A 25,248-nucleotide genomic window follows, 5' to 3' on the forward strand; every position below is an offset into this window, starting at 1 on the left:
AGTTACTGCAAACATGCATGAGTTATCACCCTACACGTTAAGACAATAGGATTTATGTGTATAATAACAGCAACACAGAGTAGCCTCCATCGTGTTGCATCGATCGTCATCGTGTTAACAGCCATTGAAACAGTTATAACCCGGAATCTAATGTCCCTGCTAGCTAAACTTAGCTGATTTTCCATTTTTTATTAGCAACCACTGTTGCTGACGGTCTCTGGCCAGCTCTGCGGCTCGTCACCGGGGTATTAACGCCATTTCGTAGTCACATAAACAAGTATACTTAAACGTCGTTAGGAAAAAATCCGGAAAACTTGCCATTATATTTCTTTTTCACTAGCGTAACTCCAAGTCTGCAGACGCATTCGGAAATCTTCCTGTCACACACACACACAGCGAGTGCCCCGGTGTGTTCTGGGAAATGTAGTCACATGCCTTCAGCCGTCGTCTCACTCGTGAGCATTTCCCCACCCGGTTGAACTACGTTACCCAGAATTCACCACGATGAACTCCCATTGGACTCAGATGTGACGGTAAATTCGGAAAAAGCGAAGCACAAATCGCACCCCTCCTAAATATATTGTTTTGCCGGTTCCGTGTCGTAATTGGTTGTTGAAGAAGCCCAAGCATCACGCGACAGTCTCCATGTGGAGGTGCTGGTGGTGTCATGTGGAGCGTCATGTGTCTGTGGCAGCAACCTGCAACGAGGGGGGTGTTCTGACAATTTCTGCTGCTTTGCCAAAAATGCTCCCTAATGGTTTTCTACCTTTGTAGAGTTACAATTTTACTGTGTTTTACACCCTAAACCACTTCCTTTCCCCCCAAGTGGTCCTTGTCTCTTGCCAGGCCGTCATTGCAAATAAGAATGTTCTTAATGACCTGCCTGGTTAAATAAAGGCCAATGACTGAATGAATATCAAATAAAGCCATAGAATTGTTTTTTTTTTCTCTTTATCGTATAATGTTCACAAAGTTTAATGCATTCATGTCATGGGTAAGTGTATTTTGAAGGATCAAATACTCAACATCCCATGTTATCCATTTTACATCGTGCAAGAAATGATGCAAACTTTGAAAATCGACTGTGCGCATGCGCAGAACCACAAAGTAGCATTTCTCGGCAGGGAGCAGAAATTGGCAGAACACCGGCATCAAATTAAATGTGGAAACGCTGATAATAGATTTAAAGAAAGTAAGATAATTACCAGTCAAGGATGTGTAGACCACTCTGCTATAAGTGCTTTAATACTTTTCTACTCCTTACATCTTGATGGTTAAATGCAGTTGAGCTCAGATTTAGAAATAAAGACCATTTGTCAGGCAGCCACGGAGACAAAAAAAACGAAACAGCAACAGAAGGAAAAAAAATACTTGGTGGTCATCCTTTCTTTTTGGTAAATTTATCACCATTCAAATAATAGTTAATGACCTTGTTCTTAATTAAACTTGCAATACAAGTGACTCTGTCCATTTGCCCAATCACTATCTGTCCCTCTCTAAAATAAAAGCAGAAGTTACTTTTACCTTATACATGAATTCCTTTGTTTTTAAAATCCCTCGTCTTCTCTTTTTTCCTTTATTTGATGCATTTCCGCCTCATTATGCACCATAGTTCTGGAGGTCCAATACTAGAAAAGACAACAGATTGAAAACATCCAGATTCCAACAAAGCCTATTCCCTCTGACCATTAACCAACACAATAACTGTGATCGATGTTTGATTCCTTCCGCCTCCAGTGACCATGTGCCATTTGGTTTTTAATTAGGTTTCAGCAGTGTAAGTGAGAGCTGCAGTTCTGGACTGTGCACCTAGAAGCACACAGGGAACCAACTGGTGTCTGGAGAGCCGGCAGCAACGCAGAGACCATATTGATCAGAAGGTCGCCTACATTAATGCCAACGGCAGCATGTGGTCCAGTTAAAGCTTCCATCTGACCGAGATATCCTCCTAAACACTGGCGGCAGAAAGTCCTGCAAACATGGAAGGTTATTGTAAAAAAGGCCTGAAGAAGCACCTCGTCTGTGTATTAAAATAGCGAATATACTTACAACTAGGACAATGCGTTAACATACTTTTGAGCCCCTAAAATTGAGGTATTTTGTTTAAAAGGCTGCGATTCCAAATGTTGAATGTCATATTTTAGTGAAACATGGTAAATTAAAGGTGAAAGTCTACGCTTTCATCACATTTTGATTGTTTTATTTCAAATCTCTTGCCTTGGTCATTAAAGCAAAATCATTAAAAATCATAAAAACCCAAGCACATTACCAACCTGCATATTTCCTGCTTTAAACCAAACCATAATCCCTAAACTATCTGTTATTGTTACTCAGATATTTGAAGTATTTTTGATCTTCCATTAAAATGTGAGGCTTTATTCACTGCACCATGAGACCTTTGCAAAGATAATATTGGAGACTGTTTCCTGACTGGTACTTGTCATACATGTGACGTGTTGAGCGCTTTCACCTTCAGACACTTCTCCTCAGCAACCAGCAGCTTCCTCTTCTGCTTTGTCCCCTGATGCTTCACAGTCAGAACAGATTCACCTCCTCCAACCAGCGTCCCGTCTCATCCACCTGGTGAAAGACGACCTGCTAAGTCTTTTCCACCCTTCTTTGGATCGGTGACTTAGTCCATGGGCCAGACCAGATATCAGCACCACTCAAGGTGACAAAACTTGCTCATAATTTTTGAAAATATCCATGTCTGTAGATGATATTCTGGTATGATAACCTTCCTGAGTGGCAGCTGGATCATAGTTATCAGCTCATGTAACTCAGAAGTTCAGAAAATGTACATTTTAAATGCCCGTGCATATCCTGGTTTAGACTCATGTACAGGAAATCTGTCAATGTTTCACTATATTGTCTTTGGTATCATTTAAAGCATTCATTCAAGCTAAGATGTGAATCTTTCTGACCAACATCGAGGTCACTGCAGCCCTTTAAACTATAAACAACACACATTTTTACACAATTTTTGCCTAAATTATATACTATTTTTTAGCCCTGTGTCATCTAGGAACAACAGAGACACAAAATACTAAAATTGGAATACTCACTCCATTATTGCACATCCCTCTATTCATACAGCAGCACACGTTATTGCACATTCCGCCCTTCCCCCCCCCCCCCACACACACACACACACACCTCATTTCCTGTTATTGAGTAACTTGATTGATAATGGAATAAAACAGAATTTATATTTATTAAGTTTACAGCTTGGCAACCTATACCTTCTGCCTGAAGGCATCAACTCATATTCCCTGTGCAGGATGTGATTTGGGTCTGAGATGATTTTTTGACCTTCCTTCATAAGGGTTTGTTCAAATATCTCTTGCAGGGATGATGGAGGCAGCATACCATCCTTCAATATGACACAGAGGAGGCTCCCTCCAGCCTGTAGGAACTGTTTTTAAAAGGTAGAAGTACAGGTTTATTTCAATCCATCAATGAAACCTTTATCTAACCAGTCCTGGACAGTTCCTGACACATATCGTCCATGTCATCTGTGTTTTGAACTAGGGGTGGGAGGATATGGATAACTCACGATTCAATACTGTGGCGATATGTGGCCCACGATAACGATAATATCACGATACACAATATCTACGATATTCGCTATATTGTAAGAAATGTCATCAACGATATATCACGATATATGTGACTGAAAAAGAAAAAATACCCATAAAAAGGAAAACGTCTGTAGTTATGCATTTATTCAATGCCAAAACTTCATACAATGTACAAAGAAAGTGCATTTGTATAGAACCTCACTGCCTCCTATCTTGTAAATGTAAACACTGAACAGCTGGACAAATTGAAGTGCATGAACAATAGTGCGGTGACAACCGCGTAAATCCATTATGTGTGTTGTAATAAAATATTGATATTTGCCGTCAGTTTATTGATTATTTATTGCGACAGGGAGCGCAACAATATATTGTAATATTAATTTTTTTCCCCATCACTATTTTGAAACCCATATTTTCTCATCAAATAGGGATAGGTTTGGATGTTTTGGGGTTAAAAATGTCCACTGAAACCAACTCAGCCCACTTCCGGGTTGAATGCTGACATTAAACAGCATCCGACATGAGCACATGAAACACAGTGATGAGTCCAGCGGGTTGTGAGGTTTGATATACACCTCAGTACAACATGATGAAAAGCCTGCAGAGTACTTGCATTGCAGGCATAAAACACATCGCCATACTCCAGCAGACATGGACGTGGCCTCGTCCAGCCTCTAATGGCTTTACATGAAAGACGAGAGCTAATTCTGAAATAAAAGCCTGACTTCAGTCTCAATATTTTAACCAGATTCTGATCATGAGACACTAAAGATAGTCATCGATTAAAACCCCCCAAATTTTAAATTAGACACGAACAGTCACTGCCAGAACCTTGTGGTGATGGAGGAGACTTGTCTCTCCCTCCATCACAGTGGAAGAATGTCGCCACCTGCTGGTTGTTTTCTATCACTGCAACTCTGCTGGACTCTTCAGCCTGAACAACGGAGGAGTTTTAGGGCCAGGCAGGAGAAAAATAAAAAATAATATTTTAGAGGAAGATTTTTTTTTCTTTGTGCACTTCGAGAAAAAAAATCGAAATGTCGAGAAAAAAGTCGAAATGTCGAGAAAAAAGTCGAAATGTCGAGATTAATGTTGAAGTACAAATTCAAGAATAAAGTCGAAATGTTGAGAAAAAAGTCGAAATGTTGAGAAAAAGTTGAAATGTTGAGAAAACGTTGAAATGTTGAAAAAAAGTCGAAATGTTGAGAAAAAGTTGAAATGTTGAGAAAAAACTCGAAATGTTGAGAAAAAAGTCAAAATGTCGAGAATAAAGTTGAAGTACAATTTCGAGAAAAAAGTCGAAATGTTGAGAAAAAAGTCAAAATTTCGTGAATAAAGTTGAAATGTTGAGAAAAAAGGCTAAATTTCGACTTTATTCACGAAATTTTGACTTTATTCTTGAAGTGCACAATACAAAAAAATCTTCCCCTCTCAAATATTTTTTCTACTCCATGGCCCTAATACTGTATTAATACCTAATACATGGCCCAGATACTGTAATCTGTAGGGTAAGTGACACATTTACAAGCCATTGTATGAAAATGCAGTGTGATAATTTTTTTTGGGAAGAATGACACACGTGACAGCCTTGATCTGTTACGTTTCATTTGTGTGACAGCCATGACAAACATCGTTCACAAAAATATCACAGTAGTTTCTGAAAGTGAACTTAAATCTGCCTTTATTATAATAAAACCCGACAAATGTTGGTATTACCGTACATTTGAGGTTACATTAAAGACTTTTACAAACCGCCTAAAAACATTTTGTATTCAGCGTTGAAACCAGTTAACCGTGTGAGTGTTTGAGAAGATGGTCTCTACTTTGAATCTACTTGGACTGGTTTTTCCCAGAGATGTATGAAAGTGTGAATGACAGTGTTGGATAACAGATGTCTGTTCATGCAGGCCAGGAGGGTGAAGACTAGATGGCTTTTTTTTATCCAGGACGGTGCTGAGGTCTCTGAACTCCTCTGGTGATGGTGATGTTAAAATCCCTTTTCTTGACAAAAGCATAGAGTTTTCCATAATGCTGGTGAAAGAAGATGTTATAGCTTTCTGCACTCCACTTCAGTTTTGATCTTAAGTGGAGACCCCGATCAACATATGGAGACAATATTCACGCTTCCTATGTTTTGACAGCGAATTTCTCGCCAGATTTATCAATTTCCAGAAATGTCAACATTTTTTCCACAGGAACGAACTTTGAATCCCTGTCCACATCCTCTGGTTCCTTCATGACATTCTCTGCTAACACCAGCTCATGAAACTGGAACAACCCTTTGATTTTCTTGGACCCACACAAGAAATAACTGCTCCCACATGAAGGCTCTTGCCATGACACGTTTTCTGAAAGATGTGACTAGTTCCAGCTTCACTGGCGACATCTGCAGGCTTTCTTTCATTATGTATGCGTCAACAAGCTTCAGAAAACATGGTAATTTCACAAGGTCCTTGTGTAAATGGCTTTGTCAAGCTGTTCAAACTTTTCTTCAGGGATGTAAAAATCCATATCTACAACTTCTCTCCAAATTATGTAAAAAAAAAACCCAGCTTTTTTAAGGCATTGAAATGTTGCTGAGAGCAGGTCATTCTGCCTCTGTGAATATTTGCAAAACCAGATTCTTGGTAAGCTTGTTCACCAGTCTTTTATAGAATTCTGAGAGGAAAAATGTACACGTTCCTGACAAGGAAGCCGGTCTGGTTTCTCTTGGGGTTGATGATGACAGAAGTGAGCTGTGAGGTCACAGTTGGTCTTCAGTTACAGTTAAATGTCTTAATTAACTATTTTATTAATTAATCTTTTTAATTAAGAACTTTGCTGAATGTGTCTGCTCTCTGTGACACGTCAGTTTATTAAAAGATAACAGTTTGAGAAATAAAACTATTGACATTCCTCTCTATTGAACTGAATGATTTAGAAAGAAAAACACTTTTATGGTCCAAGTCCATATTTAGATACGTTTAAGTCCATTTAACAGGCCGGTTCTGGAGTCCAGATCGGGGCTGGCCACACCGACAGTGGACTACTAGAAGGTACTGGTTCTGGTACTGAGTTTACCACATCATAGTACACAGTATGCAAGCATTTGACAGTCTGCAGGATACTGGCTGGATGCTACTTCTGGGAAAATATTCAGTAGGGTTGGAGGTCAAAGGTCGGAGGTGTTAACGATGCCCTGCAGGCCATCGTCCTGTCTAACAAACCCAACCCGTGGCAGCCAATTAATTGTTGAAGAATAATGATGAAACAATCGTATTAAAGTGTAGACATTAAGACTGCAAAGCAAAAAAGATAATTGCAGTAAGATGGAAACCACAACACATGCTTCACATCTCCCATTGGTATCTGACTTTTCTTGATATTATCTATCTGGAAATATCTACAGCCTGAATCCATAATGCAAAACAACTTAATATTTTATTTTGGTATATGGCAGCAGATCAAATTAATGCCAAACTTGAAAGATGTATTTAAAATTGATATAGACTACCTTGTTGCAGCTATCCTTGTCCAGTTTTTGATATGTTTTCCCTTTGTTTTATTTTGTCATTTTGTTTGTTTTTTATTGTTGTATTATCTTTTTTTTGTTTTCCTTATTATTTTCATCATATGCCTAGGTCCGAGGGGGGTGGGTTTGGAAGGGTGTGAAAATATGTGTATAATGTTTGACATCATTGTGGATGCCACAGTTTATAATAAAAAAAAAAGAAATATAAAAACATTTGAACTCCAAAAAAAGACTGCAGAGGTTACGATGAAGCTTCAACTGCCGGTGCACCTTGTTGCCCCCCCAGCACCTACTGTACCTGGGGCTTAAGATCAGTTTACTAGAGAAAGATATGAGTTCTGCAGCCGGATCCACCAGCAACACAGGAGAGGAGAGGTTTTTAAAAGCAGTCGTGTTTCCCCTCTTGATTCCCACCACACCTCCAGACCCTTCACTCTCGTCTGGTTGCATCAAAGCTGCTGCTGTGTAACTACACCACTTCATCACCGTCATCTGCAGGATGCAAACAACTGTCTGACGCAGTGGTCACCAACCCTGGTGCTCTAGCTCTACTGTCCCGCATGTTTTGGATGTTTCCCGGCCTCAGCACACCTGATTCTAATTAAAGGTCCTCATTAGCTTGGGACAGTTCTGTTGATGACACAGGTACTTGTATCACGGTGTGCTGAAGCAGGGTAGCATCTAAAACATGCAGGACAGTAGATCGAGGACCAGGGTTGTAGACCCCTATTCTGACGGTTTTATAACGAATCTCACGTCACTTGTTATTTAATTTGATCATCAACTCCGTTTTCATCTCTGAGGATTAGAGTTGGTCTGCGTCCCTCACAACCCTCACTGACGTATGTCAGCCTATGGAGGACCAAAACTGACAAAAATAAAAGCAGAAATATATACATTTTGTTTCTCCTTTTTGTTATAAAGGAAGCAGGATCCTTCCTGTTTATCGACCAATAGTAGAGCTGGACCAGGAAGGCCTGCCCTCATTTGCATAATGAAGCAGAAAAGCATCAGATAAAGTAGAAAAAGGAGACGAGGGAATGTTAAAACAAGGAGAGCATGTATGACGAGGAAAAACAAAAAAATATATTTCTGCTGTTATTTTTAACTGTCAGTTGTTGGTCCTCCATAGTGCTCATCGTCACGTGACATAAACAAGGAAACAGTTTACTCTGGTTTTAGCTTGCAGCAAATTTTAGGGGAAAGTTAGATCTCGTGCTTCTGTTTTGCCGATTCTGTGGAAATAAAAGTTCAAACATGAAGAAAATCTTTTTTAAACTCCGTCATGACATTAGGAAATGTAAAGCAGCATGTTTAGCATGTGATTTAGCGCAGTCATCTATGAGATCGCGCACGGCGACGGACACAAATATGGTTTCTTGGGTTAATGTGTCATAAAAAGTGCATTTTTAATACCAGACAGCCAGTTAAGCAGATGTGTTAAGGTGTGTTACCGTCTGATGCCAGATCAGTTCTCCCCCAAAAGCAGACCAAACACTCACAGATAAATCCCTAAAATTTATTTTCTTATAAAAAGCAGCTGCGTCTGCCTCCGACCGACATCTTTAAGCTCATGTTCATGGTAAAGTTCCAGTTCACTTCCACAGAAAGTTTGTGCACTAAAACCCTTCCCGACGTCTCCGGCTGCAGCTCCAGACGGATCCAGAGCTTCTGGAAGTTTACCGGGACATTTCCACCCTGAGCCGGTGGCCGTGGGGCCGGGTGGAGCCTCAGCGTCCCCCATGGCTCCAGCTGCAGTTCTGTTTCAGGTTTACTTCTCAATGTTGCACAGACGTGGTCGTGGGACAGACGAGGGGCAGCACGCCGGCTGAACGCAGTCACATGTCCGACCGCTGGCAGCTCAGACTCCCGGCGCTCCCGATCATAGCAGCTGAGCACCGGGCCGCTCCTGGAGGTCCGAGCTGGAATCTATGACGGGATGAGGAGACGGACTGGGCTCTTCTGTGTCCTCCTGCCCATTCTTCTGCTGCCCATTCTTCTGCTGCCCATTCTTCTGCTCCTCCTCCTGCCCGTCCTTCTGCTCCTCCTCCTGGGCCTTCTGTCTCTCAGCCTTGGTCTTGAACCTCAGCCCGTGGCCTGAAACCATAGAGAAGAGTTAGATCGTGTCGATTAACGTGGAGAAAACGCTTAAAAACAAACCGGCCAAACTCTATGGCTGATCATTTTCACATATTTTGGAAGTGCTCGGCAATCCAATCTTATTGGCGAGAAATATCATCAGAAATAAAATTCCATACTTGGCTCATAGATTGAACATAATTTCTGTAAAATATATTTGGGAAATATACCAATTAAACTAAATACCTCAGACAATACCTCACTGCAAAAACTCAAAATCTTACCAGGAATATTTGTCTTATTTCTAGTTAAAATGTCAAATTTTTAGTCAAAAAAATCTCATTACACTTAAAACAAGAGTCATTACCAGAAAAATAACTTATTTGACAATTTTCACCTGTTTCAAGTATTTTCACTTGAAATAAGTAGAAAAGTCTGCCAGTGGAACAAGTTTTATCTTCCCATTACAAGCAAAAAAATCTTATTTTAAGTGAAAATCTACTTGAAACAGGTGAAAATTGTTGTTTTTTTTCCAGTGATGAGTCTTGTTTTAATTGTAATGAGATTTTTTTTTACTAAAAATGAGACATTTTAACTAGAAATAAGACAAATTTTCTTGTTAAGATTTTGAGTTTTTGCAGTGATCCTTAAATTATTACTAGTAGCTTCCAAGAAAACAATAATGAGGAAATGGCTAAACAAAGAGCCTCCAACAAAGAGAGAGTGGGTAACGATTGTAAAGGAGATGTTTGTCATTGAAAGGCTGACATTTTCTCTCAGACTCTGTGCAGATAAATTTGTATTGGTACAAATGGATGATACACATGAATGTTGTAAAAGAAGACCTTTTATGTTAACATTATGAACATTTTCTTTCTTTCCTTCAACAATTACTACAACATGCACCTCATTATTATTTCTTTGTCACCTATTTATCAGATATCAAGGTAAATTCTATGTGCTCAAGAGTAATATGGACTTGGACCTGGATGATATGGACTGAATTCAAATCACACTCGGGACCCGAGTGAAGCCTCCTGTCACCTTTAGTCTCGGTGGAAATGTTGGAAAACTAACCCAGAAAACAAGAAATGAATACAGAAAAGACTAACTGTATTGTGCCGACCCTGGTATCCTGTCTGTTCATCATCATTTACATCTGTGTTATATTTGTGTTACTGTAAAAACTAAAATACAAAAGTTAAAAAAAAACGCAGACATGTGATCTGGGGATATAAACTACTGAACCCATTTTGGGAGAAAGTACTGGAACATGTGAGTAAATGGCTGGGTGTGGCGGTACTTGGATCACCAAGACTGTGTTTGTTAGGGGATCAAACAGAAATTCCAAATGTATCTAAATATGATCGGGTAGTTGTAGGAGTCGGTCACAGCTGCTCTAACGATTCTCAAGTAGTATGGAAAAGTACAGTTGCCCCGGATGTTAAAAAAATGGATGGAAATGATGTTGCATCTTATGAAGGCATGAGTGAACAAAGAGGAAGATTCTAGGAGGCGTGGACCGTATTTTCTTGTAGGTAGAGCAGATGGGGAAATTTGTAGACGTCGTGCTGTATGAACATTCTGATTGTTTCAAAAAGAAAATGTGGATTTACAGGAGGCCTTTGTATATATGGTTGTATGATGGGTATACTGTCTGGTGAAGCTGTTATAAATGACTCCTTGGGGAAGCGGGTCAGAGGAAAGACTATAGGCGCTTTTCCACTAGTACCTACTCAGCCCGACTCACCTCGGTTCTTTTCCACTAGGGGTCTAACGTGCTGAGTAGATACTTTTCTGTATCTATTCTGCCGAGTTCTAAGCGCCTGAGTCGGCTGTATCTGACATCATCACACTACAGACCACTGATTGGTCGGGGGGTTGGAGTCAGACGTCTGAGTCAGGATGTCACATTACAGGGACTTGTTCAGCGTTGTTTTACTGGATTTTATTCATACAGAAGGAAGTGAGTCGTCCCTGCAGCGTTCATGCAGCCATGGCAACAAAAGCATCAATTCAAGTTCACCTGGACTGATGTGAGCCAGAGCACTTACTTGGACAATCTGCCACCTCCTTGAAGGCCTTCTTCTTACAGCAGCCTCGACACAAGTTGAAGACGCATTTATTTCCCTGCAGAGCAAAACAACAACCATTATACAGCATTCAAGAGCACGGTGGTCTTTTCTGACTGGAATCTCTCACAAGAAAGAGAATAAAACTCATGAAGAGCAGTGAGGCGAGGGGAAAATAACGACGCCCTCTGTTTGGGGCCACATCCACCTGGAACTGTCAGGGAGTCGTTCAGGGTTGCAGGGTTCTGTGACATCACAGACCCGGTCACAGATCCAGACTGAGGCCATGTTTACGCATAACCAGGTATTCACAAAAAACTGATGTTTCCCCCTCTACGTTTTGAAAAATATAATTTATAAGCATAAATAAATACGCTCTTAAGGGTGTTATGAGCAGCCAAACCTACAGGGGGCAGTGTAACGAGAAGATAAAGTCATGCTAGCCAATCAGAATCCTGGAACAAAACATCAACAAATGACACGAGTAATTACAGTGGCCAAACAAATAGTAAACACAGGTGTCACTCATGACGCTGGTGACGTTTGTCTCATAATGTGATGTTCTTTAGCCTAAATCTCTTATTACAAGCAAACGTGAAGACGGAGTTTTTGTAAATGTAAATCTCCACTTTGGCCGGAGTTTTCAGGAATGATAGTTTTTGGTGACTTTGAGCTTCGTTTTCATGTAAACCAACGGTAAACCACATTATGAGACAAACGTCACCAGCGTCATGAGTGCGACCTGTGTTTACTATTTGTTTGGCCACCGTGAATATTTTTTATTGTATTTTACCTGTTTTATATTCTAAAGTCACACTTAAAAGTAACTCCACTTCTCTGTCACTCCAAAGGAAAAGTCTCGTTCATCTTGGAAGTAACTGGAAGTTACTCGTGTCATTTGTTGATGTTTTTTTCCAGGATTCTGATTGGCTAGCATGACTTTATCGTCTCGTTACACTGCCCCCTGCAGGTTTGGCTGCTCATAGCACCTTAACAGATATTTATGGGGGTTTGTGTAAGTGATGGTATTTTCCAAAACGTAGAGGGGGAAATATCCGTTTTTGTAAATACCCGGCTATGTTTAAATGTGGCCTTAGACAGACACCGATTTCAAAAGAGGCACGTTTGCGGTAGAGGTGGAGTTAAGTGTCTGACTCCCCAACCCCAGCAGCTATGACACGGATGAAGGAGGAGGTGGAAACCACCAGGGCGCGGGGAACACTGGTCTCCAGCATCTCTGATCTAATGCATCATTCCCCGTCTTCCAACGCGTCTCCACCTGTCAGAGGAAGGGCTGGATATTTACCTTTGGGTTGCCACACTGCTCACACTTGAGGTACTTGGCTGTGGGAGGAAAGGGGAGGACACTGGTCACATTTCTCCACCACACTTGTGCAGATGAGCAACTGGCTGGCGGGGAGTTAAACTCACGTTTCTGCTCGGGGCTGAAGTTTTTGCGGGGGTTTCTGGATCTTTTCTTCAGCTTGTTTTTGGAGAGGGCCTCCAGCGTCCCGTCAGAGTCTTCCAGGGCTCTCTTCTGACAGACCGTCTTCTTGACCCCCGGGGCCGGACTCGTACCGTTGGTCACCGGCTTGGGCCTGCAACACGCCAGCAGTGTCAGAGTCAAACCGCCGCACAAATCATACCTGCATCACCGGTTCACTTACCTACGGAAGAGTGTTAGGGCCATGCAGGAGAAAAAATACTTGAGAGGAAGATTGTTTTTTATTGTGCACGCCGAGAAAAAAGTTGAAATGTCGAGATTAATGTTGAAATACAATTTCAAGAATAAAGTCGAAATTTCATGAATAAAATCAAAATTTCGCCTTATTCCTCAATATTTCAACTTTATTCACAAATTTTTAACTTTTTTTTTCAACATTTTGACTTTTTCCTCAAAATTGTATTTCAACATTATTCAACATTTTTTTTTAATTTTTTTTTTTTTAACTTAAGGCCAGCATCCATAAATTACAGGTTGCGTACAACGATTGTCTGTATTTTGCTTGGGAAACCAAGATGGTCTAGTGCAAGTGAACTCTTTTGTAAAGTACAAGTTATCACTTTTCATGCTCTTTTGAGGCGATTGATGTTCAAATTCATATGTCGACTTAATAGCTCTTGTAATGCCATTATTATGATGTTAACCAACCCAGTCCTCAGTGCTGTAAGATACCAGTCTGCTATGTGGAAACACTGGTATGACTGTCTTTTTTAAATATTGCTGTATGTTTGTTTGTCTTTTTTAATGGACCTGAGTCTAAATAAAAAAAGATTGAATTTTTACTTTTTTCTCAAAATTGTACTTCAACATTATTTGACATTTTTTCGAAATTTTATTTCAAAATTAATCTAGACATTTCAACTCGAAGGGCATAATGAAAAAAAAATTAAAAAAAATCTTCCTCCTCTAAAATATTATTTTTATTTTTCTTCTGCCTGGCCCTAATACTCTTCTGTACTTACCCGATGAAAACAAGGTACAAACGTACGTTAACTGGTATAAAACAGACGAGCGGGACTCACGCTGGCCGGACGTACGGCTGGCAGATCCAGTGAGGGAACGGCAGGTCACCCTCCTTATCCTCCTTATCTTCTGCACCTTTTCTTTTAGCCACCTCCTCCTGCAGGACCAAGCAGACGGCTGCTGAGTACCATGGACCAACCCCCCCGGTGGAGAACAGCCCCCCCAGAAACCCCCCTCCCCCTGTACCTGGCAGCGCTGCCTCAGCTGGCTGCTAACGTCGGCCAGGGCGGCCAGGGTCTTCACCTTGGCCAGGTCCTCCCTCAGGTCCTGGTGGATCTGCAGACTGAGCACAGAGTGGGACGGAGCAGGCAGGGAAAGTTTATTTGTATAGCATAATTCAACACAAAGTGATTCAAAGGGCTTTACATCAACATTAAAAGCCGCAAGACACAATTAAACAGTAAATAACAAATAAAATAAAATGATAAGAAAAGAGGTAAAATAATAAAAAGCACAAGTTGTTAAAAAGTAAGGGCAGTATAGTACAGCAGGTACACATTACATTCTTAAAATGGCAAGAATTACGTTTCTATACGGTCAAAACGTACGAAGACCGGGTCGAATACAAAAGTATTACAAAAGTAATCTGTAACAATTCGTACGGTGAATTAAACCAATTTGACAATTCCATGCCACAACGCCTGTTTCCAGGTCTTATTTCCATAACTTTGCGCGGTTTTCACACAACTGACGAGAATTACGTTTCTATCCGGTCAAAACGTTCAAAAACTGGGTCAAATACAGTATTACAAAGTAATCTGTGCAGATTCGTGCACTGAATCAAACCAATTTGACAATTCTACATCACAATGCCTGCATTCAGGGCTTATCCATACCTTTGCGCGGTTTTCAAAAAGGTATTTAATTTAAGAGTACGCTTAAATAACAAATACAATGATGAGAAAAGAGGTAAAATAATAAAATGGACAAGTTGTTAAAAAGTAAGGGCAGTAGAATACAGCAGGTAAGTTTAATTTAAGAGTACGCTTCAGTAAACAGTAATGTTTTTATCCTGATTTAAAGAATCTGACAGTTGGAGCAGACCTCAGGTCTACAGGAAGTTTGTTCCACCGGTGAGGAGCAGAATAACTGAACGCTGAGTCCTCCCTGGGTTTAAACAGTCGGACGAGGGACGTACGTGTGGTGCCAGAGCTTGAAGAGGTGGGCTCGTACGTAGGACAGCGAGCACGGCGGGTGCTGCTTCACCACCTCCAGATACTCGTCAGCCATCTCCCACACGGGGGGGCTGCGGCCCTCGAACAGCGCCGGGTTGTGGAGGTTTCCCTCTGAGGACACAAAGCAACACAGTGACAGAAAACTATAACAGCCGCGATGAAAAGCTGCTGCTGTTCATTTCATGCTGTTGAGAATTCTGCACTAAGGTTAAGCCAAAATGTATTTTAATCTTCTTATTGATTGTGAGTTTTACTGGATGTCATTCAACTTTTGAACCTAGTAGGTAAACTACCTCCTTTTGAAATGAAATTCATTTATTTTTGTTATTGCACTATTCTGCACTTTTTGTTTTAGTTTACAATCTCATGTTTTTACATTTTGTGGCACCAGAGCTGATAAGCTTTGTTTTGATCCAGTGATGCAGTCAGTGAAAAGAAATGTATGTCCATGTTGGAGAGAATGGACAATAAAAGAAACTTGGGACAATTTGAGTTTTAGTCTTTTTTTTTTTTTTTTAAATTCAATTCATTGCCAAAATGTATCTGACTGGGAAAAAGTATTGGAATTGTATCGGGAGCCAAAAAAAAGTGATCGGATCGGGAAACAACAGGATCAGCAGATACTCAAACTCAAGTGATCGGATCGGGAGCTAAAAAAATCGTGATCCGGACAACCCTAATGACCCTAATGACCCTAATGACCACACATCAACGTAACGCAGGCCAGAATAACTGAGGATGGACCAGAGAGGCGACTTTACATCACCTCAGTTTTACTAAACCTCTCACCTTGAGAGCTCAAAGTCATTCATTCATCATTGGACTCCTGCTGGTAACAGAAGGATCCAGGACTTGGGATGACATGAATCTGACGTGTGATGGTGAAACAGCAACGCTATTTCTCGTCGTTCTCCTAGCTCCCTCCGTTTTTGTCTCAGAGTGCTCATCCCTACTCTGTTACAATCTACGGGCTCTTTGCTTCAAACTGATGAGGCTTGTGTTTTTGGACCAGATGATCACCAGGGCAGACTTTCTGAGGCCGACTGGAAGCTGATCTTTGTACAGACCTTTCAGTTAGCTGCTTCTGTGTTTTCTCAGATAGAAACAGTCTTTATGAGATTCCAGCTGAGCTTTTTTCCATTCATCTTAAGGTTTACCAGAATCAAGACATCCTGAGTGATCTCTGCATCGTCTGCTCCCAGTGGGGCTCGTTGGGAACAGCTTAACCCTTTAAGATCGGCTGGAGTGCCGGTGCTCCCGTTTCCGTATTGATTTTCAAAATGTATGTACAACTACAACCAACTAAAACAGAGCAATAATTCTTTTTGCATGTTAAACAGGAAGAGTTTTGGAGCCGATTTCAGCGCCGAATGAAGACGCGATATATCTCAAAAAGTATGAATTCATTCCAAATAAATTTCCTGAGGTTTGAAAGGCTTCTGTGTTACTTTTTTCCATTTACATTTAAATTGTCTTGAGGGATCTAGCTGTGGGATTTCTGTATTTAGAAAAATATGTAGTTATTTGCACATTTTAGCAATGTATTTAGTTAGTATGGACTTATAACATACAGATTATTAAAGATTGGCTTATATAGGTTGTTTTGATGCATTGGCAGTATAGCATGACTTGTTCTACGGTAGGTCATAAAGGGTTAAAGCCATCAGGGCAGATGATGAAGTGGATCGTGCTCCCACCTGCACTCATGACCCCCTGGACTCCGGTCTCCTGGATGCAGCGCTCCACGTCACTCAGGTACTGGACGTTCCCGTTAGCAAACACGGGGATATTCACCGCCTGCCTGCAGCAAAGCCAAACGCAGCAGAGTCAGCCATGGATGTGGTTTCTGTGTGGTAAAGACGTGTCTGGGGTGCAGAGTCACTCACCGCACCACCTTGATGTGCTCCCAGCTGGCGATGCCGGTCATGGCTCCTTTCTGGTCTTTGGTTCTGCCGTGCACCGTCAGCAGCTGGGACAGAGAATAAGTTCAAAGATGAATAAAGACACAGCAGACGGCAGCAGGCCCTCTGAAAACAATCTCCGGGATGGTACCTGACAGCCAGCCCTCTCCAGCATCTGAGCGTACCGAACCGTCTTCTCCAGTTCCGTGAAGACACGGATCTTACATGTGATCGGTACCGACAGCTTCTCATTGGCTAACCTGACTGACAGATAAGGGGGGGGCATTAACACAACATTGGTGGTTATGACCAAACAGTTCAACTTAGGCCTGTGTTGAAAATTTTTTTTTTTTTCCAATTCTCATATTAATTCCTAAAAATCAATTCTTATTTCTAAAGATCGATTTTTTTTCCCATCCTCACAACTTTTGGTATTTTTTTGTTTATGCCCAAAAAAGGAATGTTTTGTTGGACACAAGAATAACTGGTGCCATGTTTTTGCCTTTAAATATGTTTCAAGGTATGAAAACATTAAAGTTTTCAGTTATAATTGAATAAATTGTCTATATTTCATTTCTTTATATATGGTCTTTAGGTAACATTTGCATAAAATGCTAAAAACCAAATTCTCAAAAATTAAAAACCGAAATAGACCAAAAATGGAAAAAATTTAAATTGAATGTGGGGGGGAAAAAAACACAAAAAAAAATAAAACAACAAAAAAACGATTTCATCCGTCTCTGTTTCCTCCCTGGATCTGTTTGATAATTCTGCCCCACGATGTTTCTAAAGCAGTTCTATCAGCATTCTGGGAGCTGATTGGTCCTTACAGCATCATTAGCTGCCAATACTTGCTGTTGAATCTCAATTTAATACTAGTAGTAATATGTTGCAGAACTACAGTCATATAATTCATGCAACAGCTCAAAAAACTGTTTTAATAACACTAACCCAAATCAATATCGGAATCGAATTGGATCATATCAAATCTTGATAATCGATTCTGAATCTTAAGAATCGGAACCGAATCGATTCTTGACATTTGAATCGATCCCCAGCCCTAGTTCTGTATAACTGTATATCCATCAGACCACAAGTCATGTCCAGTGTAGATCTGTCTCCATGTGGCCCATAAACTGTGATGTGTTCTGGTTCTGGTGGTTCTGGATCGGTCTCCATCTCCTCTGAGCAGCTTGTCATGTCTGCACAAGTCTTCCTGGTTTCAGCTGCATCTAAAAGCTCTTGGGTTGTTGTTGCTCTTAACAACTCTTAACTTCCTGTGCCAGGAAGTTACAGAATTCTCTGTTCAATCGTCAGGTGGAGGAGCAGCGAGACGCAGGGTAAGGTTTAAGGCAGTGATTCTTAACCATAGGGCCGCGGCCCACACTTGGGCCGCGAGCGCCATCTAGTGGGCCGCCAAAAAAAATTCAGTTTTGTACGTGTGGGCCGCGAGACTGCATAGCAACTCCCAACCAAATGAGGAGAAGAAGACACTCAGCTAGCTGTACGTGTAACAGTAAGAGAAATGGTGTGTCTTTACAGAGAAAATCCTTCATTTTGCACAGAGTAGGTTTAGATCCGCCAGGATTAGGGATCGATTAATTGGGTCTGCGCCCAGAGCAAGCGAGCGCGGCGTGGTCATTTATCCCGGCGCGTCCCCGCGGCCGGGGAGGTCGGCTGAGGCTGCCGCTCGGGCGGCTCCGTCGTTACTGCTGAAGGATGGTAGATGTAGATGCGTGGGCTGTCGTGTCTGCTGGACTGGACTGTTCGGGCTTTCGAAAAAGCATCGGAAAGTAACTGCTGCAGCGCGACCAGAGAGCTGCGGTGCGGGCTGTGCCCGTCGCAGCTGATCAGGCTCGGATGAAACCCGACACACACTGAGTCCTGACAACTTATTAATGCAAATAACTTAAAGTAAAATCAAACTAAGTTTTGTCCTCGCTGTATTTTTAAATATGCAACCCGGAATGGACAAATTAATCCTGTTCAGTCTTCCCACTGGGACAAAACCAGTGTCTCATACGTTCAGAGACCGTGGCGTTCAAAGTGCGAAAGTGAAACGCCACTGAAACAAAACACAAAGTTTTTCATCAAACATATCCACTCAAGTCTGAACTGAAGTCACAGAAAAATAATAATAAATAAAACATCCTGCCCATGTTTGGGTCCAGAGATACAGCTGTGAAGCAGCTTTCTCCACAGTGAACATAATTAAAACTAAATATCGTTTCAGGCTCATCAATGAGCACCTCCACATGTGCATGAGAACCTGACACCATCCAGCCCAGATTTAAAGTCCTGACAGGAGAAGTTAGAGCTCAGTTCTCTCACTGAACAACAGAAAGTGGGGGCATAAGATTATAAGAGGGGAAGAAAGAAAAACTGCAAAACTGTTAAATTGTTAAGATGTGTTTATATTAATTTAGTATAAAAATGTGTTGAGACAATTAACAAAGAAAAGGGGAAATTCAAACTGCTGGTAGAGAAATAAAATAAGATAGCATTTGAAAAATAAAATAAAATCTACTTTATTTTTAAGAGAAAAAAATATGTTTAATTCAAGTTAAACATGTTAATTGGCAAATATGTACTTTTTTAATATAACAGTCAGATGCAGATACAACTATGAGGCTACTTGAACACACACACACACACACACACACACACACACACACACACACACACACACACACACACACACACACACACACACACACACACACACACACACACACACACACACACACACACACACACACACACACACACACACACACACACACACACACACACACACACACACACACACACACACACACACACACACACACACACACACACACACGTTCTGGACCTTCGCTTGAGTAAATTTTCTCTAAATGGACCTCTTAAAGTTTTAGTTGAATACCCCTGCTATACAGTGTTTATATTTAATGGGCCCCGGGCCACTCTGTACTGAAAAAATTGGGCCCCAAGGTCAGAAAGGTTAAGAACCCCTGGTTTAAGGAAACCCCTCCTGGTCAGGTAGGACCCAAACCTCTCCAGAACTACTTCAACCAGCCTAAACTACAAACACAGAAAACAAGACTTACTCATCTTCTCCAGCAGCTCCCACTCATCCTGGAGGAAAACTCCGTAGTGTCCTGGAAAACAGACAGCGTTAGCTATGTTGGAGGGCGGGCTGTGAGGGGTGTGAGGGCTGTGAGGGCTGTGAGGGCTGTGGGGGCTGTGGGGGCTGTGGGGGCTGTGGGGGCTGTGAGCAGTGCAGGAAGTGCGGCGTACCTCTCTTGGCGATCATCTGCGGACAGCCCAGGTTGAGGTCGATGGCGTCGCAGTAGTCCTGAGCCAGCAGGGCCGCCTGGATGAACACTTCTGGATCATTGGCACAGAACTACAACGGACAAGGCAACAGTGGTTTTCACAGGGAAATACAACTCAACATGCCGTCCCGTCCCCCGGGACTCCCTCTCACCTGAGCGATCAGAGGTCTGTCGTCCTGGCACACTTCGCTGTACAGATTGTCCTTCCTGTAGTTGGCGTCCCGGACGAAGACCTGTGCGTGCAGCATGGGCGTGTAGCAGAGCTGCGCGCCGTGCCGGCGGCTCAGGAGGCGCCAGGCCAGCTCGCTCTGGTCCACCATGGGCGCCACCACGAAGCGCGCCGCCTTCAAGGTCGTCCTCCAGAACTCGAAGCCCTGCAGCTTTGCCATCGCAGCTGAGCTGAGGGGCAGACGGCAGCAGGCGGTTAACCTCCAGACATAGAGCCAATCCCAATGTTCACCCTACTTTCTACCACTAGCCCTCAAAATGAAGCCACAAGGGGTAGGGCCCTTGTAATCTTCCCTAGGGATTGGGACACCACTTGCTACGTCACTGCGTGGTTTACGTTCGGGTACGTAAGCGGTCCTGTGCATTTCACAGATTTTTGTGAGATCAGGTTGAAAACGACGCACAGCCTACGTCGTAGGGCTACGCGGCGACGCGCACCGTATGCCGTAGGCTCTGCGTTGGTGTAACGCAGAACCATAAATCAGTCTTTATTCTGGCGAGATCTGAAAAAACTTCGCAACAACGAGCAAGCGAGTGATTATGTACTCAAAATATTGATTTTATTCACAAAAAAATTAGAAATGTCCACCATGTTTTTTTGTTTGATTCAGTCTGCAAATGATGACATAAAGCATTCTGGGAAATTTTTCAGGTCCTCGGTCGGCGAGTCAGCAACTGAAATCCCTCACTCTGAAGGGCCAGATTCATACCCCCTACCCCTAGATGCAAAGAGGAATTGGGACACCACTACCCTCATGGGAACGTGCAAAATTTAGGGGTAGGGCTGAAAAGTAGGACATGGGGGTGTATTGGGACAGGGCCATACCTGTCAAGTATCTCGTTTTGGCCGGCAAACTATCCTATTTACCCCTCTTTCCCGCCGCCCCACCGTATTAGTATTTTCCCGTAAATCTCCCGTTTCAGTTTCATAACATAATCATTTTTAAAGGGATTGTGACATGAAAAACACATTTTTCTTGATTTTTTGTGTTTTGTTGGGTGTCTTGACATCAATTACACCCAAAAAACAACAAACTTTTAACATTCAGTGTATTGTGTGCTTTCTGGGATTTTCCGCATAACTGTGCAAAAACGGCGCACTTGGTTTGGTGGCGGGCCGTGACGTCAGGGCCCGCTAAATCACCGCCCCCTCCACCCAGCTCCCTGCCTCCTCTCCTCTCCAGCGCACCATAAAGGCTGATTTATGGTTCCGCGTTACACCGACGCAGACCCTACGGCGTAGGGTTACGCGGCGACGCGCACCGTACGCTGAACCCTACGGCGTAGGCTCTGCGTCGATTTTACGCGGAACCATAAATCAGGCTTAACACGGAGCTGTTTAAAGCCTCTTTTGTTCTAATCACCGGAGGAAAACTGCTAAGAAGACCCGCGGCCACTGACTGGACTTAAGACAAGGGGGCACTGCTGCTTACATGGCTTTATTTTTATGATTGTTTGCTGTGGTTCGCCGTGCAGCTTTTCCGTGCATGCTTCGCCTGTCGGCTTAACTCTCCGACGCCGCTGTGAGCGTATGGCTGGAGGAGGAGGAGGTTTGGAGGAGGAGCGGAGCAATGATTGACAGGAAAGGGAGAAAAGGAAGCATTTTTCACGGCGCAAAAAAACACTGTAATAAAAAGCCAGGAATGGAGTACTGGAGTGAAGTTTTTCTTGTTACACTCTTTTAGACACATTTGAGGGATGTTGGCCAAGACTTTTAATAGTGTTAAAAGCATGTTAAAAATGATGTCACAATACCTTTAAAAAACATTCCTGAGCCTCTCCAAACTGAATTGTCACCAGCCTCGCAAGAACTGCCACTTGCTACAGCCTGGTTCTCGTGAGGTTAGTGATGACAACGGGAACAAACTCGGAACAACAAATCAGAGACTGATGGATGTAACGAGAGAGGAGACATTTCTGCCAACAAAGAGAAAACTTCGTTTAAATATCTCTAAAAATGGGAATCTAAATTTACTTCCCTAAAGAGGAGCAGGACGGGGCAGAGAGCCACACGAGTTAAAATGACAAATTCAAAGAAAATGTTTCACTTGAAGACAATGTGTGTATTAATTGAAAATATATACATGTGCTTTAATTCCCTTTTGAGTTTACATTTATGGCCCTTTTGCACTAGACTCGCTTCACCTCGGTTCTACCAGTTTTGCCCTTTTGCACTAGGGCTGAGACGGGTAGAGCCGCTCCCAGCCGATACATTTTTCTGTAACCATTCTAGCGAGGTTCTATCAGGGCTGAGCCGGGACTATTTCTGAGGTCACCACCCTCCTCGCCACCGATTGGTCGGGGGGCGGGGCCGTCATCAAACTACAGGCCACTGATTGGTCGGGGGGCGGGGCCGTCATCAAACTACAGGCCACTGATTGGTCGGGGGCGGGGCCGTCAAACGTTTGAATCAGGAAGCGGGAGTCAGCGCGAGGACTCGCGGCTATTTTATTACACAGCACAAACGTCTGTTTGGTGATCCAACTCTGAGGTGCAGATGTTCATAAACCTGGTGGCTGTCGAGAAAATTAAAAAAGGGATGTAGACGGGCTGTTTTTTTCTCAGCCGCTCCTGGCTCCAGCTGATTTCTCATCTTTGCCGACACAAACAAAGGTGCTGCGCAATCGAATACGTCACAGCAGATTCACCCCACCCCCCCCACTTCTCATCTGGCTGTGCAAAAACACACGGGTGTAGCCGCGTCGAGCCGCACCGGGCTGAGGCGAGACTAGTGGAAAAGTGGCATTAGGCTCTATTATAGGCATAAGAATATCCACAGCACTTCAGTGTCAACAAAGGTCGGCCTATCAGATTCAGAGCACATAATTGTAATTTGTAAGTGGTTGATGGGTAGTTATTTTAGATTTCTTGTAAATCTGACTTAAAATGTAGGATACTGGACTTGGGTTGGTGGAGGGGCTGGCAGTGGGAAATTTCCCTTATTTTTAAATCCAAAACTTGACAGGTATGACTCCAGAGAGGCAGCACTTGACAGACAAACTGAACAGCTGGACAGTTGGACCGACAAACAGCTGGACAGACAAACAGCTGACTCTCCTCCCCAAAAAAGGGGCGGGGTCAGGACTAGCCCCGCCCACACACCGGCCGCTGAGAACAGAGAGAACAGAGTCTGCTGCTGCTGCTGTTGTCTCTCAAACACGTCACTAACACCCACACCCAGGGGTGCAGATCCGATGTCAGGATTCATTTTTTGCCAATATGCAACTCATACCATGCCATAAATTCGTAATGGTTCACCAAAAAATACTGCACAGCCTGTCGCTGATCCACAAATTGTTTATTGAAAAGGCTTTGTTGAAAACAGACACATACGACCGGGAAGAGGCAGGAAAACAGAGAGAAGTGAGCCACATGTTGGCTACGGGCAGTTACGAATGTATACAGAACGTTGACAAAAAAGTCATTGTCCAGCCCGTCAAAATTTTTTAAAATATTAATTCACACTAAAAAAAAAATGTATGGAGTAGCAATACTTTTATTCTGTACACCTCAAAACGCACCGTGGATGTATTATTTTTTTAAATATATTTTTAATAAATATTCTACATATTCAACCTTTAAGTCTGAAAATACATTTGTTCAATTTTAAATAATTTAGGGTATTTTTATTGGGTGGGACAATTCATGTTTTTCAGAAATTGGGGGGGACATGTCCCCCCCGTCCCCCCCAGGATCTGCACCCCTGCCAACACCTCTGCTCTGCTCTCATTAAACATCCCTCCGTGAACAAGCTTGTTCCAGCTGCTCTGGGGCTTTTACAGCAGGATTCTCTATCCTGCTGCTAACGCACGTGAACCACGTGACACTGCAGTCAAATACCTGCCAGTTCAGCGGTAACGCCGTCGACCATGCGCCTCCGGTCACGGACCGTATTCGTTCAGAAAATGATCTTTTACCTGTTTTTCTCCGTCAGGTGAGGAGAAAGTTCCGACCACAGCGCCTCGCAGCCCCGTGCAACAGCCAAATAATACCGGCGCCAAACACCGCTTTATTTAGGTTCCTACTCAGCGGTAAGCAGCTGAATGGGGGAGTATATTTAGTGTTTATTGTTGGCTTTATCTCGAACAAAAACAAATCACCATCAAATTAAAAGCGTCAAAATATTAAAAAAAAAGCAAAACAATTTAACAGTCTCATACAGAAATAAAAAACAACAGCTAAATAATGTGTTCAAGATGGAACAGGAGGAAGAAGAACCTTTATTTAGTCCTGTCCCTTCCTCACAACATCATATCATATGCCATAGAAAATATAAAAATTTTAAATTAAAATAAAATAAAATAAGAAAAGAAATAAAAGACAAAATAATAACAAAAAAGAAATAAATACAACACAAACAATTAATAAACAAAGATCAAGGCATAGTTAAATTAGCCTCCTACAATATCCTAAACTCAAACATGTAATTTCCCAGTCACTATGATGTTTCACATAAGGAACAGGATAATAATAAAAGGGGAAATCTGGGGACAGTGCATGCGTTTTATGAGGAGTAATCCATTGGGACCTGTACTGGATGATTCTGTTGAATGATAATGTAGTTTTGTGTGTAATGTTTTTTTATGTTGTTTTTGTCTCTGTATGTCTGCTATGCTTGTGTGTTTTTTCTTTGCTTTTTCTATTTTATTGTACATTTTATTAACAGATATAACTGTATTGTTGTAATAATTGAAAAAAATGTCAATAAATATAGTGTTAAAAAAAATAATAATAATAAAAGAAATACATACAGTCCAATGGCGCCACCTACAGGTGAAACTGTGTGGGACTGGGTGGGACATGACGGCAGCCATGACAAATGATTTAGCTCTACAATTAAAATAAAATATTTTA

At 42.1% G+C, this 25,248-nt stretch overlaps 1 protein-coding gene across 3 annotated transcripts; it reads right to left on the minus strand.

Moving 5' to 3' along the window:
• Window positions 1–8,508: 8,508 nt before the first annotated feature.
• dus1l (dihydrouridine synthase 1-like (S. cerevisiae)) lies at window positions 8,509–24,367 on the minus strand. 3 transcript variants are annotated; one of them, XM_061712120.1, is made up of 15 exons: window positions 24,312–24,352; window positions 22,150–22,311; window positions 20,319–20,565; window positions 20,129–20,237; window positions 19,939–19,989; window positions 16,998–17,110; window positions 16,832–16,914; window positions 16,643–16,746; window positions 14,909–15,056; window positions 13,957–14,053; window positions 13,770–13,867; window positions 12,675–12,841; window positions 12,550–12,587; window positions 11,226–11,301; window positions 8,509–9,189 (listed from the first exon to the last, which is right to left on the minus strand). In XM_061712120.1, exons 3-15 carry the CDS (start codon window positions 20,553–20,555, stop codon window positions 8,975–8,977), a joined length of 1,536 nt encoding a protein of 511 aa, XP_061568104.1. In that variant the 5' UTR covers window positions 20,556–20,565; window positions 22,150–22,311; window positions 24,312–24,352; the 3' UTR covers window positions 8,509–8,974. The 3 variants fall into 3 exon arrangements, with proteins under 3 accessions (XP_061568104.1, XP_061568102.1, XP_061568103.1); XM_061712118.1 differs by lacking the exon at window positions 22,150–22,311 and having other exon boundaries at window positions 8,510–9,189; window positions 20,319–20,560; window positions 24,312–24,367; XM_061712119.1 differs by lacking the exon at window positions 22,150–22,311 and having other exon boundaries at window positions 8,510–9,189; window positions 24,312–24,363.
• Between the last annotated feature and the right edge of the window lie 881 nt (window positions 24,368–25,248).

This window comes from Cololabis saira, chromosome 21 (genome assembly GCF_033807715.1).
Source record: "Cololabis saira isolate AMF1-May2022 chromosome 21, fColSai1.1, whole genome shotgun sequence".
NCBI classification, from domain to species: Eukaryota; Metazoa; Chordata; class Actinopteri; order Beloniformes; family Belonidae; genus Cololabis; species Cololabis saira.

Bases quoted from the DNA above. Each gene is read 5' to 3' on its own strand.
- dus1l (XM_061712120.1), bottom strand. From the start codon at position 20,555: ATGGCAAAGCTGCAGGGCTTCGAGTTCTGGAGGACGACCTTGAAGGCG. The intron at 13,868-13,956 runs GTACAGGGGGAG...TTGGTCCTGCAG, and splicing joins AGCTGAGGCAGCGCTGCCAG to GAGGAGGTGGCTAAAAGAAA. The intron at 12,842-13,769 runs GTGAGTCCCGCT...GGCGTGTTGCAG, and splicing joins CAGCCGTACGTCCGGCCAGC to GCCCAAGCCGGTGACCAACG.